Here is a 20,508-nt window from a genome sequence, read left to right as displayed (position 1 = left end):
GCTTTAACTATAGCAAAATAAAATTAAAGAAAAAAATAAATTGATATTTAGAAATAAATACATATGTTTGAAAATAAAAGAAGTAAATATTGTAGCAATATTAAATAACTCGTAGTTTTAATACCGACTGCCTCTGATTTACATCTTTGAAAATATTAGGCTTATTTTTTTTTGTCAAAAAAGTTACTAGTACTTCAGTTTTTGAGAAAATGCATTTATTTACTAGTCATTCATTTTTTCGTAAAGTAATTTTCGGACATTCCCTAAGAATAACAGTTTTTTTTCTTTTTTATTTTTCTTATAAATTTTTTTTATTTAGTCGTGTGATTTTCTCTGTGATTTTTTTTAACAACTTTTTCCCCTTTTTTCTTTAATTATGTGTAATATAAGCATTTTTTCTTATTTTAAATCCTAATCTCAGCAATCAGACTGCTAGTTATTATATATAATTTTTTTTTTACATTTTTAGTTAAAAATATCTTTTTGCTAAACAAATCAAACCTGAACATTTGCTAATTGTTCTGCAAAGCATATTGGGAATACTTAATCGTACGTTTATTCTATTTGTGTTTTTCTTACAGCTTATAAAGGAAAGTATCAAATTTTGGAATTGAGTTTTCATATCAATTGCCCTTTGGGGTCCTCTGAGACCAAGTCTTTGTACGGAAAATCTCTCAACTAAAATTACCACTTTATTGAATTCCGAGCAAACTGATGGACAGAAGTCCAACCAGATTGCCAGTAGTGTTATGAAAGTTAATTTTCTGTTATCTACAGTCTCCAATAAACTCATCTAAGATACACCAAACAATATTCTGGGGGGTGTGGTCTTAAGCTTAGTACGGTCTAGCAACAGTCTCGTAGACCGTGGCGATAGAAAGTTTCTCGACACCATCGTCCAGTTCCCACCTGAACTAATTCAAAAATCAAAGCAACACAATATCTACTGTTTTGTCACAAGACCGTAAACCTTTTCCTGAAGAGGCTTAGACAATTATTTTCGAGAGCTTTCAGCCTTCTTTAAAAATTAAAACTCGAAGATGGCTTTTGAATTTAGTTATTTTAAGAAGAAGAGGTAAATATACTTTAGAGATCTTTTAAATAAAAGTTAGGTTCTTCAGATTTCAAAAATAAGAAAATGTTTTTGCCTCTTACATCCCTGCGCAGCCATTTTTAGCTAGGCTTGACAGTGCTACGAGAAAACATGTTTTACGACAATGTCAAGACTTGTCTAGTGACAGAGTTCCGTTGACTTCGTTGACAGATGTGAACGAACTTAAAACAAATTTATGACCAGCTAGCTAGCTCCTTTTTCTAAGTTCAGTGCGTTGCTTTGCAGAACAGTTATTTGCATAGATTTTCTTTTTGATTTTTATTATTTTATTTATTGAAAAATAAACAAACATGTAAAATACTAGCGATAACAAAGACCAACTTTTAAAAAAAATGTTTATGCTGGGAGTATGAATTTTGGAAATTTAACGTGTTGGTAATTAAAAAGGCATCAATAAATAAATAATATATCCTAGGTGTTAATTAAAATACTTGAGGAAAGATAAAAATCTTTTATCATCCCCAAGTGGGTCGTTGCAAATTTTTTTTTTATTTAATTTTTCCTAAACTTTTTTAAATTTACAGCCGTACTACGTTCTTGAGTACTTACTTTATGTTGCATCAGTATTTATGCTTTAATTTTATAAAATATATTTATTATTAATTGTGTTCTGTTATAATAAATAAAATAACTACAAGTTTAATACCGACAAAAGAAATGTATATTTTTTTTTTAAATTTATTTATTTAAATGTGTAAACTTAACATTCAATGGAAAGGAAGGTTCCATGTTGCGAACCGTGATGATGGTAGTCAATCGTTATCGATTGTTTTGTCTCTGCGATGTGTGTATATTTTTCTTGGCTCTCTTTTTTCTACAAAAAATAAACATAAAAAAAAAAAAAGAAAAGAAATATTAAATTAAGCAATATAAAAAAAATGAAATCAATATTTTGTACAGTTATGGACTTGAATTTTATATGATAGAAAATATAATAATGTATGTAATTAGAAGAAGCGTTTACCAGCAATTTTGGTATTGCTGGAGAAGAGATAATCGACTAAAGAAGGTATTGGAATGTCTGATCTGTTTCCCACCTTGTTTTCATTTATTAATCATTTGTAAAGTTACCTTATATAAGAATTATTTGTTTAGTACTAAGTTTAAATTATAATTATTTAAAAAAAATCACTTTTTATTTCGAATAATTTGCTGCATATAAATGCCGTGTATAAATATATGAATAACGCATATTGTTTATGTATCCTATTTTTTGCCGAAGTGAATTGCATTTATATTATTTCTTATTAAATATTGTTAGAGAGAAAATATTGTAAAAAAAAACAATTGATATTTAAATATAAATAAATAAATTTATTGTTACATTTATATTTTAAAGCAAACAAAACAAAAAATTATGTAATATCGTTTAAATGTTGTGCTCCATTAAAAAAAGGTAAATGAAGAGTAAAAATTAGGAAACAAATATAAAAAAAAAAAATTAACTGTTTGATTTAATATTCACCTGTAGTTACATCTTTTCGAAAGTGTATGACGGTAACAGAAATTATTGCTAGCCTTAATAGTAGCCAGTTAGCAGTGTCGCATTTCTGCTGGGGCCTCAAAACTCAATTCTAAAAAGTATACATAAGTGTTTTAGGAGACCTGGTTAAAAAAAATGCGTACTTCATATCTCGAAGGACAGACATCAGCTGTTAATAAAATTTCGCTTAGCTATTGACTAGAGAGTAATTATCCTCTAGCAATTGATCAAAGATGGCCAGATACGAAGGTTCGGTCATGTTCAGAGAATGAATGATTGTCAGCACCTTCAACTGTGATTGCGGAAGGCCGACCAAGAGAAAAGAAATGACCAAATATTAGCCCGCCATGAGAGGAACTACTCTACCAGGATCGGTGGCAGCAATGTCATACCTACTCACCTAGCGGTAGGTCTTGATTTTTGGTTTAGTGAGCAAACATAGACTGATTTGTTTTGTACCAAATAACTGTCCATCCAAAATAAGTTACATAATTAACGAATTGAATAAAATGTGTATTTCCAGAAAGTGTGTGTGTGTGGCAGAGAGATTATGAAAGAACATCGAAGATATGTGACCAATATCAACCTTGTACAAGGGTTTATGAGAAGTAATTGTTTAAAGGAAAGTGGTTGCTAAAATATCTCAGTTAACAATAAAAAAGGTAGGTGATCTCTAGATGAATTTCCCCCTAATTTGAAACTGGATCATGACGTTAATCTCACAACTCTTGCTTTCGCTTTCTTAGAAGATTTAAAGTAATTTCTGGCCAAAAAATCTACAGTTGCTAATTCCGACTTGATAGCAATATTAACTCTTCTTACTAGCAGCAGTTAGGAAAGGTAAAAGTCCCTTTTTTTTGTAAGTATTCCAAATGTATTTGTTCCAAGGCAGAGGAATAAAAAAAAACTCTTGTCTAACTAACTAAATAGATATATCACATTTTATTCTTTCATACTGATCATTACAAAGATAATCTCTTTTTACAAATCTCTCTTATTTAAATTATTTTTGTTTTATTTGTTATTTACTTTAACAGTTTGTAAACTATATTTATATATATTTATTACATTTACAACTTACCTTATATTACAGTAAAAAAATTTATTTTTTTTAATATTTTTATTTTTTGTACAAAACGACTTCTTTATATTTTCTTAAAAAAATGTAAACTTTTTCATTTATTTATTCATTTTTTTATCAAAATAACGATACATATATTAATTTATGCACTCCTTACAGGATATGCTAGGATCCCTCCTACTCGCAAATTTGATTATTTAATTTTTTGCTAAGTAGATATTAACAAATTCATTTTTTTTTAAAAAAAATTCTTTTTCCTACAATAAATACAGTGCTTGCAAAGTCATATTGCAATGAAATTTAGCCAAATGTTTAATAATAATAACGAAAATTAGGCCAAAAATATTTTCAGAAAAATTAAATAAGTTATTAATTATAAACCCTTATCTATCCAAATAAGATGGATAAGGTGGTCTCTAGTGTATAAAAAAAAAATAATTTTGTATCGAAAAATAAAAATAACAGATCATTGTTTATTTTATTACTCCTAATAATTAATAATAATATAGGATTTTTAATATCGTGATTGCCAAAATATTTACAAAAAATTGTACTCTTGTAATTGAAGAAAAATTTGGTTCCATGATTTAATTTTTATTATTTTAGAACAAAACTATAAAATACAAAATTGAAATTTTGTAAACAATATAGTATGAGAAAACGGCAGTGTGATTGGCCGCTCTGATTGAGGCCTTCTCCAAAAGTTTCCTTCCATCTTGGCTCCAGTTCTGTAAGACAAAACTAATTCATCTATTGGTAACTAAAAAAAAAGAAGAGGTAAGGGCATTTTATTGGTAAATGGTCTTTAAAGTGGTTAATCTATTATTACTATTAAATGGAATGCCCTAGGGCGCGGCAGCTGAGCCTGATGTCATCTCTAAAATATTCTAAATGTCAGGGAGTATGTTGTGACTTCCTAGTCTACCTTAAATATTGCTAGGAATAGCAGAGGAGCAAATATTGCAAATATTTCGCTTGCCAGTCCCTCCTCCAAGTAGCGACACAATCGCCCAAAGCCACTCACACAATTCTAACCACTCAGGCAGGTTTTATACAGTTGACATGGAACTTAAGACAAACAACTAATTCTGGAGAATAGGTACAGCTCTAAATCACGATCAAATAAATACTGCTTATTTTACGGCAATTGACAGTAAAAAAAATACGTATATACTACCCATAAAACTTACATAATAAAAACTATACGTATATTTTTTTTTTTTTTACACGGCGATCGAATAATCTGAATGCGGATTTTGTGAACTAGGCCTGGACCAAAGTGTAGAACGAATGCCAAGTTTCAGCTTCTTAAGTGTATCAATATCGCATTCAGCTTCACTGAGTTCAGGGCGATCGCCACGAAACGCTGTCTCAGCAATCGAGAGTGACGGCCTCAATGGAGGTTTCATGCCTGGGCCCAACCACCTGCTCAAACATAAAACAAAATCCCAACTTTAACTTTAAGGAATGTTCAAGAATTTATGTATTTATGTACATTACCTCCTCTTGAAACTTATAAATTAAACTAAAAGTAATGGGGCTTCAATACAGTGACTTTTGAGAGAAGCGTTCATCCCTCCTTAAAAGGTAATTTGCATGAACGAATTTCGACCAAAAGAAGTAGTATTATCAAGTTGAGGAATGCTAAAGAAAAATCGTTCAAGATCAGCTGTAGGGTCGTAGAAATTCTCCTAAAACAAAAGTAATGAAAGAAAAAGCACTTCCCCATTACGCCATTTTCTTCAAGCTCAGAATTTCAGCAACGGCCTGAACACTCTCTCTTCCTTCGCAGTACTACTAAAATAATTTTTACTGAAAATTTCTTTAAAGTAGGGAAAAATGTTTTCATAAAATGACTATGGGTACGTAAATAAATTAATGGAAAACGCAGAATTTAATTAAAATCGGATCAGTTTCGGAATAAAAATTCAGAAAATAAAAATCTTGTGAATATTAACATTTTCATCGCTGAGTCGGGCGGGGACGCTCAAGCGATAAATAAAGTTTCAGCTTGCTGCCATTTCTTGTGTAAACACTCCCAAAAACTCCATTTCCTAAGAACCACTTTTCTGGGCATAGAGGCTCCTCAAAACGATGCATTTACGGTAATTTACTGAACGTCAATCGGCATTTATTAACGTGCGTTGAACAAAAAAATGGGTCATGCAGTTATCAAGGTATGTTGTAACATTCGTCAGACATTACGCTCGCAATTTGCTAGTTCTATAAATACTTTTCGGAAATTCTTCAAGGATTTTACAACTATGCAGAAACAGGCGTAGGTAGTGATCCCGATTTTTTCTTGGAGTCTGGGTTTACTATCCTAGAATTGGTTCATGTTCTGAGGTGTTTTTTTTGTTTTTGCTAAACCTCTCCCTCGATTAATATTATTATTGTAAAATAATAATAATGCATTAAAGTCACCTAATGTGCTACAAGTGACATTTTTTTTAGAGGAAAGCTAAACCTTCCCATCGGAACTCTTCTAAAATGAATCTCTACCATTTAGATGAGAAAACAGATATTATTTATTTATTTTGTTTGCACATTAACCGAAAACAAGGGATTAAAAATATGTAAAACTAAATAATAGAAAGCTAGATAACTTTACCGCCTGCCTTTAAATTACCTAGCTCGGCCACCTCTTCGTGGGAGGGACTTGGCTTCGGACATGGGCGAGATATCTGAAGATGTGCTGGAGTGTGTTCCCTGGTATGTGTAACCTGAAACAAAACAGAATTTTCATTATGTATTAGCAAGTGCGCTTCAAGTGTTATTAAGACCATGGTTAATAAACTTAATGCACTAGAATTAATTAATGTCTTTAAAATCAAAATCTCACGGAGATTTTCAAACATAAGTGATTTCCTTCATAGAGATTGTTAGGGTTAAATTAAATGTCTGTTGATCGATAGACAAAGCGGAACTTCATGAATTTTTCGATGCCAAACATTTGAACAGGTTCGCAGTACTTACTGAGTAATACTTAAACTAGCAAGAGAGATAGTACTTACAGTAAGAGAGATAATCTCAAATGTACAGTATTCACTGGAAATATCTGTTATGGCGTCTCTAAGCCCGAAAAAGTTGGCACTACATCTGTCTGTGTGTGGGCGAATGTGTGAAACATAGAACCGTTTGTTGTAATAAAGTATGCTTATAGGGAAACGCCATCTCCGGTCTTCCCAAAAACGGTCTTAATAGAATTTTTCAGGCAAATTGTTTCAATAGATCTATCTTATATCCAGATACTATACCAAGTTAAAAAAAAAAAAACTCAGAACCATTGATTGGCGTTAGGATTTTGAACTGTGAACTTTCAGTCAGATCGCCTGTTAAGACTCAATCAAAATATAAAGTTTCGGCTTTCGGCGATTTCTTATTTTGAGCGTGGTTACAAACACTCACCAGGCGGTTTTCTGAAAATCCTTTTTAAGGGGAACTCAAGGCATCTCAAAATGGATTATTTCAGGTGAAATAACAATTTTGAAATTTTGGCTCGAACGTACCAATTACAAATAGAAAATCTTTCACAAGAGCGCATGTACTCACATACCTTGGTTCTGTTTGCCAGCCTTGACAGTACTATCAAGATGATTTGATGATTCTGTACGACTGGAGGTGATCTGTTCTGGATCTGAATCCGATTCATCAGTCTCAGCATCCGTTTTACGGCTACTCCGTCTTCGAGCTCGCCTCCCTTTCGAACACTGCACAGTTACATTTACATTACATCTGTGGTCACCGCTACAAGGGATCTACAAAAACATTCATATTTAAATCGAATTAATAATTATATAAGTTTTGTTAATCCTAATTTAGGCCTTAAAATTACGTAAAAATAGAGGGAAAATCTGATGCAAACTCTCACACGACTTTTCGAAAAGAAAATTTGGTTTGAAGTCCGCATTATTGGAGAGTATCGTTCTCTTAGAACAGCTAACAGCAATGAGAATGTCTTCAGAAATAGTGATCCATCGGAGAGGGATTAACGTTTTTTTTGTGACTTGCATATGGTTATTTTGACGTTTTTTTTGAGATAATTTGGGTCAACCAATTATTTTCATACTTGTAATTTCAATTTCATATTTTATTTTTTGGGTCGGTGAAGGTAATCTTAAACGAATATTTCAAATAAAAGAAATATGGGCTAGACAGGTACTTATTTAGTATACCAAGTTTTTACGTCAACTCCGTAAAATTTTCCTGGAAAGTATGAAATAAAAGTTATACTTGCAACTGAGGAATAAATTTTAATGCTTTCAATTTTTTCTTTTTACACTCAGATCATTTTCAAACTACTTTTTTTCAGCTCTAGAAATTAGTTCTTCCGGTAAAGAGACAAACAGGAAAATAAAATATTTCACACAATGTATAAGAAACAATCATGATAAAATATGGAAACTAGTGGCACTCACGGGATGCTGAGGTCTGACTGCCTGCGGAGGTACAGAGGTACAGCCTTGCTCTTGCAGCGCCTGTTCATGGTACATGAAACTGTGCAATAGAGTGCTGTTCGGGTCGGACAGTTGGAATGTTGCATACGGTGAGATGTCTTCAGACGTTTCTGTACATAAGGTCCCCTCTGACATTTATTTACCAAAGCAAATAAAAGGTAAGTTTTGTCATTTATACAAAAACATGTGTGATTTTTTTGAGATAACTATTGTGATGAGAGTTAAAATTATAAAAGAAATGAGATCACATAATTACCTGGAATTTTATCGTTGCTCGCTTGTAATGGAACTTTGTGTATTGTAGCGTAGTATCGTTCTCGTTGTGCTTCGGCGTTCTGTTGGTTGTCCAGGGTCTCCTTCATCGTCCTAGCCTGTCCTGCAAACACAACAGAATCTACGTTTTAAAACTCATAACGCTGAACGAAGCCGCTTGATGTAGTAAAGAAAAATAGGGTTATGGTGACCACTTTTCAAAACAATGTTGGAAAACTAAACAAAAAATTTGTAACTCTAATCAATGATTAGTTAGTTATCTGTGTGCGGGGGGGGGATGGTTCAGAAAAACAAGCGCTAGACACAGTAGTTACTAACTGGTTCTGTGGCAGAACACTAAAGCGGTTGCTGCTATAAAGATGGATATGATGGCAACAAGCAGCGGAATCATCACTCTTACATCTGTGTAGAACGCTTTTGAATAATGTCCTCTTCTCACCAGCTCAGGCGGAGGCAATTCTAGGCAAATCAATTAATTCTGGATTAGTGATGAGCTCAAAATAAATAGTTTATTTATTTTTCAAAATAAAAATAACCTCCTACCTCCATCTTTTGTAAGCGTATAAAACTGAAATTCCCCGATGGAAGATCCAGCAATATTGTGGGCTTCAACTTGAAGATTGTATTCACTGGAGGATAACAATCCTGGAACGGTGAACTTTTTTTGTGGTTTTACGCTGTTAGAGACTGGAACAGTGGTTAATATTATAAGTGCATTTGACGATATGAGTTGCAAAACGTTAGTTTCATATAAACATGTTTTTCTCAAAACAGGAGTAAAGAACTTTCTACGTCAAAAACAATCACCTCCCCCAAAAAGTAATTTCTTTTGTTTCTTAAGATGAGGCTGTTTTTGAGGAATGCTTAAGGAATGAACAGTATTGTTAATGAGACAAATTAAGTTATTGAAACCTTTATAAAGAAATCGAGTTTTTTTTTTGTTTTTTTTTGTAAATGTCTGACATGTTACGTTTGGTAATACAGTTAAAAATAATTTACAGTTTTCTCTAGGATTTTTTAAAGAAGTTCTCTTACCAAGAATCCATTCCATGTCGTTCACCGATTTGTATCTGACTACAAAAGAATATATAGGACAACCGTTGTCTGGCCAAACATGCAGACGAAGTGTGACTGACGTAGAATTCGGTTGTAAGAAAGCCGAAGGTGCTGGTACTCCTGGATATTGTCCTTGGGTCCTTACCGGCAGTACAGGACTTGGATGGGAAGGACCGAGCTTATTGAATGATCTCAAAGAGATGGCGTATGTACTTCCGCAAGACAAACCCTGAAATTAAGCGGCAAGAATGTAGAGAACATAAAATTTCATTAGTTCATTTTACTTCATATAAATGGTTTGGTTACCTTGAGTTCGTGGGAAGTGGTGCGGCGAGATAGGGCAACTTCCTCCGGCTGTTGTTGAGCCTTCTTATACTGGAGGATGTAGCCGAGTATTGGGGCTCCACCGCTGTCCCCTGCTTTCCAATGAAGTGAAACGCTACTGCTTGTTGCACTGGTTACGTACAAGACTGGCGGATTGGGTGGCACTGCAACGGTAGCAACAAATGATTAAAATTTCAAATTCTGGCGCAAAAAGGGCCGCAAGTAAAGCTAAAATGAGACAATATCCATAAAAGATATGGGAAACTGGAAGTTCAACAAAAAAAATAGCAACATAAGAAATCTTCCTGCTGGTGCATTGTCATTCTTTCTGTTCTAGAACTGTTTCACGGCCGACTCATCTGCATTATTATCTGGTACCTTATCAGACGACCGCATCGGCAAAAATAGGTATACTTCCCGGATTAGTTGAAGGCTAAAATGAAATTTCCTTGCACTTAAACTGCTTGACTCGGGCAATACTCCAGTTATCGTAGCATAATGAAGATCTTCTTATTAGGTCATAAGAAGACACTGATATCAATAAAACACATCTTAAATAGAGTTTATGATTGGCTCCTTGAATTGTCCTAATAAGTGTGGAACATTGTACAGATGGAACTACTATTTTCATTTGAAACATTTTTGAAGGAAAATCCGTTCTTTGGCAATTCTTAGGAAAGATAAAGATAGGTTTATCTCTAAAGTTTCATTTTATTGTTATATTTGCAAACTGCGTCTTTCGTTAAAAAAAGAAATCCCTCTGCTTTCATCAGTTGTCAGTTAATGACTGAGAAAATTAACACTTTGATTATTTCAGCAACCACAGAATAAACAAAAATAATGCAAAGAAATAATACAGATAAATAATCAAGAGTACCTTGAACTACGAGCGAGTAATGTATGCGATCCGAGCCAACACTATTCTCCACGTGACATGTATAATTGTCGGTATCCGTTCTAGAGAGTCGGGCTATCACTAGTTCTCCAGTCTCCAGGATCTCGAGGTTGTTGTCATTCGAAGGTCTCACGATGGCCTCGTTTTTTAGCCATTCTCTTCTGGGAGCGCCGACGGCAAGACACGGCAATGAGACTGGTTCATGCCACGGCCGACGCACCACCTGTCCGAAGGATACCACTCTTGCTGGTACTAAAATTAACAAAAGGATTTATGCAATAACCATTTTGTGATGGTAACAGGCATTCACGCGCGCATTAACACTTTACGTAATCCCACATTTATGCTCAAACTTTCACAATTTACGGAGTTACAGTAGATCTTTTAGGTGACAAGGATTTGACTTATTGCCCCTTCCATTCCATTTATAATTTACATTATGTCAACATGAGATCAAATGAGGAGGTTACCTCTGTTGGTAGGCACCTGGGATACAACCCTGGAGCTGGGTCCTTCGCCAACCCTAGTGGACGCCGTCACCCAGAATTGATATTCAATATGTTGTTGCAAATTTTTTGATTCGAAGTAGGTATGATCGTGAGGTATGTTCCGTTTACCGTGGTTCAACTCAGACTGTCCATCTACTACTCTAGAAAAATGTGTACAAAAAAAAGAGAAAAAACAGTTGAAATATAATAATTATATGTTAACAATGGAGATCTGGTGACATTTAAGCGAAATGTAGAAATCCATAATAGAACTGGTTGTAACGATTTCTTACGTATTACATTTACCTGGTATACAAAGTATATTTTGTAATAATTCCATTGGGTTGTAGCGGAGGGAGCCAGGACACCAACAGCGACTGCGGACTGCTGATCATCACTTTTATGTCGCCAGGAGACCCAGGAGCTGCATTGTGTACAAAGATTAAAACTGAACACACTCAACACAAAAAACATTATTTTGGACACCCATTAAATATTATTAGTATGTCATTACCATCTTCATCCGTATGACAATAGGCTATCTTGGAGAATGGTCCATCGCCAATTCTTGTGAATGCTAATACTTGGACGGTGTAATTAGTAAATCTTCTCAGGCCAGTCAATATCAATGTAAGTGCTGTTGTTTTCCTTACATCCATTCCGATATCGATTTCTGAAAATAGAATTGATTGTTTTGAGTGATGATTTAAAAAATCATTACCCAGAAAAAGTAAAGTGGCAGTCTTGAAACATTCTCAGTTTATTTACAATGTTAGTAGTCAATGATTTCTATTTGTAAAAAATGTAAAAGAAGTTTATGGATACGAAGATCATTTAGGTAATAAAGAGCATTTTTAGCCTGCTAGAAGGCATTTTACTTCACCATTAATTAATTCTTTGGACTTGTAAAAAAATGAGAGCATGCGATTCACGGTAATTTCATTTTGTACATTGTTTTAACCTAGTTATTTTAGAAAAAATAATTAAATAGAAATAATATTGAAAACTGTGTGCATGATTTTATCTGTATTAAGTTAGTAAGACAATAGTGAAAGTAAGAAGCCTGTAACTTTACTACTTTCTGTGTAGTGAATTTATTTTGGCATGCAGTTTAATTTTAGTGGGAATTAAGAAAAAGAACAGAAACGAGCCGAGATATAAATATACCTGGATCGTGCGTGTCGTAGATAAGTTTGTAACCCTGTATGATGCCGTTACAGTGCGGCGCAGGTGGTGGTTGCCAGGAGATTTGCACGGACTGAGAGCTTAAAGCTGAACACCTCAAAGCTTCCGGTGGAGCGCCTGGAGCTAATTAGGCAATGAGGAATCATTAATTCCATCTGAATTTAGAAGTATAAATGTGAAGTCTAAATAAAGATAGAAAATGTAATACCATCTTCGAGCGTTTGAGCTGAAACTGGTTCAGACAGGGGTCCCCGGCCTACCTGGTTATAGGCCTGTACCACCACAGTGTACCTCGTGTACTTGGCTAGGCCAGCCAGGATCAGCTCACCAGTTCCGTCTTCGCCATCGCCCGTCACCGCCGTCATGTTGTAGTTGCTGTTGACTGCACTGAAACATTCACCTCTCTAGACTACGATGGAAGCTCCAAATCTTGTCAAAAATGGAAATATCTTTTGATTATAGTCACAGTTTTTCAGGAAAAGCTCATTCGAATGTTGAAATCTACAAGAAGAGGGTGACTGTGATGAGATGAAATTATTTCCGGATTGCCATGCCAAGCTTCTTAAGGTAAACCTTGAAGGAGTTCCTAACTAAGAGATGGTTCAGAAGAACACTCAATAACTTGTTCAGAGCAGTTATTGAAGGGAGTTGAAAATAATAACTTAGATTTTCTAGGGAAGGGATTAGCTATGAGGTTAGCATACTGGACTCCCACGCGGTCCCGGGTTCGAATCCAGCAGCTGGCCCTTAGATTTTCTCTTCCTAGGAGCTTCTTACAGCTCACTGTCCGGTGATGGACAATGTTGTCTGTAACGAGAGAACACTGTCCGGAGGCCGGCAGTGCACTGGAAAAAGCTCCGGGCGCTAATGACCTCAGCTGTTGATGCGCCAAAAAAAACAACAAAAAAACAGATTTTCCTAGCTAAAATTTTCTCTAAAAAGAAAAAGAACTTTAGGTTACCTAATTTCCTTGTAACCCACGTAGTAACCTTGAATATCACCATGACGCAGATGTGCGAGCGGCGGAGACCAAGAAACCAAAAGTTTTGTAGAGCTGACCGGACGTATGGACAGATTTAATGGAGGACCAGCTGGCTTTTGAGGTTCTGTGGTGATTCTCAGTTCTGACGAGGGACCTGACCTACCAGCTGGTCCTTCTGCAGCTACTCGCATTAAGTATTTGGTCGCAGGCTTCAGACCTTCCACTAGTGCACCTCGCACCTGACCGCTCAGTTCTACCTGCTTCCAGGATCCACCTAATACAGACGGCAAAGTTATCAGTTTAAATGAAATTTTTATCTAAGATATAGTAATGAATTCCATTGTCAAGAATTAAATTTTTACGATTTACAATCAATTATTAATAGTAATTGAATGCTCATTAAATATCTAACAATTTGTATGACAAAATGGCTAAAAACTTGGTAGTGAAAAATTTTATTGCATAATTTGATACTTTATGAAATACCTAAGGAGGAAAAAATAGTAAAAAAATTCTAAACTATTGCTTTAACCGAAATATTTAACATTAAAAATCCTAATAGCGGATCGAACAAGCGCCTTGTGGGCGTGTATACTGGCCAATAGAACCGTAGGTAGGTGGGGATAAACCATGCTCAATTACACGCCCACTTACTACTTCTAAGTTCCACCATTAAGACTTTTATAGGCTAAGCATTCTTATGAAAAATGTACTCTAGAATTTTTTAACTATTTTTTCCTCCATAGGTATTTATCTAACGAGACTTAACATTGCGCTGAAATAGCAAAATGAACTGTATATTCGGAAATTAAAAAAATAATATTAAATGACACTAACGATAATAACATTCTACAGAAACAATATTTCCGCTTTGGTGAGGTACGAAATGAGTTAATAGTTATTTAAAATTGCACATCCTGGGCCAAATTTAGGATACACCACTATTATTTTTTTGAACTGCACCGTATTACCTTTAATCTAGTTTTGTTGGATGTTTTGTACCTGTAAACTAAGCACTGCAAATTGATTTGCTCCACTCACCTGCTGCTTCTTTGTACTGCACTATATACTTTGTAACGTCCGTAGGATCGCCTGTCTGGTGTGCCCATTGCAAGTTTACAGACCTACTGGTCACGGCAAATGCTTTAAGTTCGGATGGTTTCTCTGGAGGTTCTAATAGACAAGGTTTTTAGAGCATAGAGATTTTACTCCTTCCAATATTTGTATTAAAGAAACTGTTGAGAGTTTTTGATTTAGCGGAACAAACCTTGTACAGTCAACTGGACTAGTTGTTGATCCTCGCCATATAGGTTGCTAGCTTTACAGAAATATGCTCCACTGTCGGCCGCTTCAGTTCCTGCCACCTGTAGTTCCCCTACCACAACTCCTTCTCCTGTCAGTTCTTGTCTCAGGTTCACCCTTGGTACAAAAACATACGCCTAAGACGTGATATAATTACATATTTTATATTATAGTAACCCAAAAAATAAGTTTTTTCATAACATAGTGTAAGGAAAAAACTGGTTTAAAACGCTCAAACGACTTTTTTTGGATTCCACTACTCATAGTTATAAATGAGAAATGTATTTCTGCATTGTATTAATTCAAAGCAACAATTTGCAGAAGGTAAAATCGAAAGATCCCCAAATAATGACATTTCATGGGGAAGCCCAAAATCCCCATCTCCCAGAAACCCATTTAAAATCAAGGTATTGTAACGGAACTAAAGTTTTAGGAGTAACCAGTATGAAGATAGGCAAACTCGAAATTTGGTAACTCTTTAATCCTCGTTTAATAGTTTACGAATAAATAAGAACGTACTCTCTACGATACAATCCTTTAGAATAAGTCCCACCATAAGCCGGTTCTCAGAAGAGGAACCATTTTCAAGAAAATCAGAAAAAAGTAAAAACAATACCTATCAGATAAGTGAACCTCCGATAGAAAGATAGTATACTGGCTACCTTTCAGTTGGCTTTCATGACCCAAATGAAATAACAAAGTTTAAACTTTCTGTTAAGTTTAGATCATTTTCTAAAAACTACTTTCCACTTTAAAACAGATATTTCAAGTGAAAATTAAATATAGAAAATTTGGCATGATCGCAATATCTCCCTTATTAGAGATAAGAGAAAGTAATGGGAGTTACCTGTAATTAGTAACTGGAGTCAATGGAATCTTCCCCTGTCTAAACCACCGGACACTGATGGGCGTATCCCCTTGTACTCGACATGTAAGAACTGCCGTATCTCCTTTCTTCACTGTCACCGTTCTTGGAGGATCGGAAAAGTATGGCGATGCTGAAAAATATTCAAATCAATAATGAAACCAGAACTTTTAAGTATCATTAATGGCTAATCTAATTTTTAACTAGATATAACCACTAACAACGCAGTGAAACCTTCAAGACTCGTTTGGTCCTTTCTTCATTACATCTTGTGTTCATATCACAAGCTCTGCCATTTATAATAACAAAAGTTAAGGAATACTTACAGTTCACTTTAAGTTGTAGTACTTTGCCAATTCCATTTCCAATGCCATTGCGAGCTTGGCACAAATAAAAGCCTTCCCGATCTTCTTTGACGTTTTGGAGTAATAGCGAACCGTTGCTGAACACTTTAGTGTACATTCTGTCCCTGACCTCCTCGTAATCTCCAGATTTACTACCTATAAATAAACTTAATCAATCAAAATTTCTTTTCAGTTCTGACAATCCTGCAGGCAAATTCTTAATTTCACTAGAAGGAGTGCCCTTTCGCTCCTCTACTTCAAAGCAAAACAATAATTAAAAATTAAAAGTTATCATGTGTAATGAGTATAAACATTCCAACCAGTACAATGGTAATTCTGGTTGAAGGAGTTGATCGCTAAGTCCAGCTTTCGTGAGACTTAATCGAAATATCAAAACTCAACTTTCTGCCACTTATCTCTGTCATTTTGTTTACATTCTGAATTCTGACCATTTTCTTAATACAAATTTTTAGCCGCCTTGGACCGCTTTAAGAAACATATATTTCCGAAGTAAAACCCAAATTATTTGTAATATTACAACTTCGAAATTGTTTTCTTACTCACTCAATTTTTCATTGTAATCATTAAGTTCTTTAAACATTTGGAAAAGAACCTACTTACTGGTAGCCTTCTTCCAGGTGATGGTTGGCGTAGGAACGCCCTGTGCCTGACAGTGGAGTAGAGCATTCCTGTTGCGTTCGACGTTCGTATCACTGGGCTCGACTATCCATCGTGGAGGCACTGCATTCACAAACCATTATTATCACTCACTATACAAAACAAAATTGAAAAAAAAATCCTCATAAATATTTTTTTAAACATGCATTATCCTTCTTTCTGTTTCATAATTTATCTTCCATGAAAGGAACAAAAAAGTATTCTTATTAAAATGGAAGTTATAATAATTTTCAAAACAAGAGAAAAATTTAGAAAAATAGTTTATTAAACAAAAACAAGATTTTCATATTAAAAATTAAAATGATGAAAATGAATTTATAAAAAGTTAAAAGAAAGAAAACAAAGAGAATTAAAAAAGCTAATAAAAAATAAAATATATAAATAAAGTTAATTTAAATAAATTTTTAAATGCATAAATAAATTTATTTTATAAAAGTGTAATCTTAATAAAATAATATTTATACATAAACGAACATAAAAGAAAGATCCATTAAATAATTATGTACTAAATACATAATGTATTTAATGGTTTATTAAACGGATAAATTTTAAATATAACAGAAAAATAGAATTAGAATAAATCTATATTATTCGGAGAGAATTTGTGTATAAACAGGTTTATAGAATGTGTATACTTGTATAATTTCTACCATTGTACAGAGCGGCTCCATGTTCGTTCACGAATATACACATAGCATGAGTCGTCACAGCTAATGCTGTTCGAATATCATTCTTATTATGCGATATTTTAATTATTTTTATCAATAATTATACTTAAAATTACTATTCAAGAAATATTGTCGCCGATAATTGGAATAATATGAATGTTGCAGTAAAAATTAGAGATGAGACATGTAATAAAGTGTCAACCGCTCTGGATACTGGGAAACTATTGCAATGAACTTAACCAAATCAAAGTCAAAACAAAAACACTAAATTAAAAATCTATGAATCCAAATAAGTACCAAAATTAGATAAAATATGCCAAAGTTTGACCTCTCAAAGCCAAAGAAAATGTTATTACAACCATTAAAAAAAGAAAGAAAAGAAATCAGACACTTAACGTAAACAAATAACCAGCTGAATGTTCAAAAGTATAACCACACAGCCAAAGGCAGAGGGTCAAATTTCTCCTCTTTCAGTGCGCTTACAAGGGCAGTTTTGGTCAGATTACTATTTTAAAAGAGTCATAGTTATCCTTCCAAGTTTATTGTGATGGTTAAGTCTAATCGGTCGATTTATAGTAATATAAGTCGTGGTGATGAACCCAGCTTCATGCACCGGTTATGGGCAGACCCTTACAAGACCTCTCACCATTCTTCTATACTTCAGAATAAATATTATCAACATATATCTTCACTGCAACATATTTAAATTAGTAATTCAAAAGTCTATCCGAAGAAGAAGAAATTTACGAATATTCGTTAACGATCACAACTGCATGTCTGTTTAGATACAAAAAGGAGCCCCTCTCTATGTAATAATGAAAAAATAAAAAACAAAAATAGAAATATACATTTTACAACATCTAATCTACAAAGTGTCGAGACATTTAAAATAATTATGATGAAATTATAAAGTATACAATTCTATAATGTTATACACAAATCAAATAATGGTAAAATAAAAAACAATAAAAAATAATAATAAAAATACACAAAAATTAAAAATTTATAGAAAAGTATAGAAATATGTTTTCAGTTATGGAAGAACTTGTTTATTTTGTCAGTGTTTATTATTACTTTTTCAAGATTGGGAACATTATTTTGTTTACGTTAAACATAAAATATTTGTTTTGGGATTGTTTATTGATTGTAAAGGTAAAAAAATTATGTGATTTTTAATATTAGGGTAATTGTGACATAGATTTGAGTGCGTACTGCAGTGAAAGCATGAAGCAGGGGTTTTTAATTAAAAAAGAATATTTAATAAACTTTAAAGAAAGTGCATTAGTGCTATAAATAAATATAACCAAGTAAGCTGTATTTATTGATAGCAGACAGGATTATTTATTTACTTTTAAATAGAAAAACAAAATGTATGCAGATAAAATACGTTTTAAATCAACAAAATACGTGATGGACATTTCCAAAATGAAATGAAAAGTTGCTTATATAGAAAATATGCAAACAGAAATAGAGGGTTTCAAATGTGCAGGTTTTCCAGTGATTTACTACTTTTGTTGGTAATCGTGACATGTGACGGGACTAACATAGTTGAGCTTCTATTCCATCTCTCCTAGATCTTAGGGAAAGAAGAGTTTAGCTAAGCAGTTAGAGCACAGGATTCCCTAGCTAAAGTTACGGTTTTAAGATGACTGTACTCTTCCTAGAGAACTTTTACAGCTTCTTGTCTGGTGATGGGCAGAACGGTCAAAAACGAGAGAACACTTTCTAGAGGCTGACATAGCACTGAGAAGTACAAAAGACCTTAGATTTTGAAGCAAATTAAACAAAAAACTAACAACATTTTTTTCTAAATTAAATCGATTTTCCTGTACGTCACAAAAGGTACTTTAGAGGGAAGCTTAACCCCAACTCCCTCCTAATACTGCACTTGGAAGAGGATATCGATGGATTCAGTACATTTTCACTTCCGGTTAGATCATTTTGTCCAAAATCTTATTTTTGGGTTCTTATTTGAATAGACAGATATCCAGACCGATTCGCAAACAGCAATTTATCGGTCTCAAGAAGAAAAAGAGTTTCACGTAATTCCTCCGGCAAAGGATTAAATTTACTAGTCCACTAAAAAATAGTCAGTAAACTTTGTGTGTGGAAGATCCTAGAATTCGGAAGGGAAGCAGTCATGTTGGATCCGTCACAAGTCACAAGTACAATAAACGCAAATTAAGATAAACATTGATTTATCATAGTTATTACTGACATATTGGAATTTTAATGCAAAGCATTTATCAAGTACTTTGTGTATAAAATATACCAATTATAAAAAAAAAATTATAAATGAAATAGAACATTTTCTACTGGTGCCAGTCGTGTAATGTGAGGTCCAAATTCTACCAGCTGTAATTGAAATATATTTAAAATAAACCAAAAAATTAAATAAAAATTATGTATACAAAATAATATAAAAATATATAGAATTTTAAAAAAATATGGATATTAGACATTTAAATATATATTTAAGTAAATTATAAAAGAAAAAATATATACAAATAGAATTTAAAATTGCATGCAGAAGCGAATGAAATTGCAAAGGGTGTATCCAAAACAAAAATTCAAGTGTGCAAACTTTACCTCAAAACAAACCTTAATAGGAAGATTCGATCCGCATCATTCCCAATGTGCCAAAGCAACAAACGGTCTGAGGGTCACGGAAATAAGGTAGAGGAAGTTAGAAAAAGAGAATTACTAAAAAAAATTAAGGCAAAAGGTGATCAGGTTTAAAGGTGGCTGGCATATAGGGGTGTGAATTTAAATAAATGAGTGATGAATTTTAATTAAAGTTCGGGGAGAGGATTTTGTTTTGTTGGGGGGTCACTTTGGTTTACCTTTGACCTGCAGTTTGGACGAGTACCTAGCGACTGCTGCCGGATTGGACGCCACGCATGTATACTCTCCAGAATGTTGTGAATCTAGGCTAGCAATGCTGAGCAGGCTGCTATAGCTGTCCAATGCGGTGATGTTGACTGGTAGATGGCCAGGAATTGGCGCGCCGTCCTTCAACCAGCCGATGGACAATGGTGGGTCACCGCTGGACACACCGCACACCACTCGGGTTCTCGTCCCTTGAGGCTGGCCGCCGGATGGAAACGAGAACCCCTCTATCACTGGCGGAACTACCCACCCACACATACCACAGGACAACCACTTTATTTCCAAGAGATAAAAATGGAAAAATAGAAGAGTAAAAAGAAGAGATAGGATAAAGAGAGTAAAAAAGTAAGTTTAAAATTAAAATTTAATTAAAAATAAAAGTAAAAATTTTATAAAAATCAAAAAAGAACAAAAAAAGAAGAGT

General features: G+C 33.9%; 1 protein-coding gene across 18 annotated transcripts in view; it reads right to left on the bottom strand.

Moving 5' to 3' along the window:
* Positions 1-3,507: 3,507 nt before the first annotated feature.
* The window catches only part of Dscam2 (Down syndrome cell adhesion molecule 2), a 119,446-nt gene continuing 102,445 nt past the window's right edge, over positions 3,508-20,508 (bottom strand). For 4 of the 18 annotated variants that reach the window (XM_074120204.1, XM_074120215.1, XM_074120216.1 and 1 more), the window contains exons 12-33: positions 20,039-20,326; positions 16,471-16,590; positions 15,832-16,005; positions 15,488-15,638; positions 14,606-14,757; positions 14,380-14,511; positions 13,318-13,612; positions 12,565-12,743; positions 12,339-12,479; positions 11,686-11,844; positions 11,478-11,595; positions 11,154-11,332; positions 10,666-10,935; positions 9,771-9,952; positions 9,444-9,693; positions 8,952-9,095; positions 8,727-8,867; positions 8,392-8,511; positions 8,097-8,263; positions 7,235-7,436; positions 6,308-6,401; positions 3,508-5,103 (exon numbers count right to left, since the gene is read on the bottom strand). In XM_074120204.1, coding sequence (XP_073976305.1) covers positions 4,902-5,103; positions 6,308-6,401; positions 7,235-7,436; positions 8,097-8,263; positions 8,392-8,511; positions 8,727-8,867; positions 8,952-9,095; positions 9,444-9,693; positions 9,771-9,952; positions 10,666-10,935; positions 11,154-11,332; positions 11,478-11,595; positions 11,686-11,844; positions 12,339-12,479; positions 12,565-12,743; positions 13,318-13,612; positions 14,380-14,511; positions 14,606-14,757; positions 15,488-15,638; positions 15,832-16,005; positions 16,471-16,590; positions 20,039-20,326 — 3,860 coding nt within the window. In that variant the 3' untranslated portion in view covers positions 3,508-4,901. Of the gene's footprint in view, positions 5,104-6,289; positions 6,402-7,234; positions 7,437-8,096; positions 8,264-8,391; positions 8,512-8,726; positions 8,868-8,951; positions 9,096-9,443; positions 9,694-9,770; positions 9,953-10,665; positions 10,936-11,153; positions 11,333-11,477; positions 11,596-11,685; positions 11,845-12,338; positions 12,480-12,564; positions 12,761-13,317; positions 13,613-14,379; positions 14,512-14,605; positions 14,758-15,487; positions 15,639-15,831; positions 16,006-16,470; positions 19,551-20,038; positions 20,327-20,508 lie in introns of those variants that run through there. The other 14 variants (XM_074120207.1, XM_074120213.1, XM_074120206.1 and 11 more) reach the window with 13 other exon arrangements.

The sequence above is a fragment of the Rhodnius prolixus genome, unplaced genomic scaffold (genome assembly GCF_049639745.1).
Source record: "Rhodnius prolixus isolate KJV_2025 unplaced genomic scaffold, Rpr scaffold_2, whole genome shotgun sequence".
Taxonomy (NCBI): domain Eukaryota; kingdom Metazoa; phylum Arthropoda; class Insecta; order Hemiptera; family Reduviidae; genus Rhodnius; species Rhodnius prolixus.
Note: the sequence above shows the minus strand (reverse complement) of the source record. Positions and strands in the feature narration are given on the sequence as shown.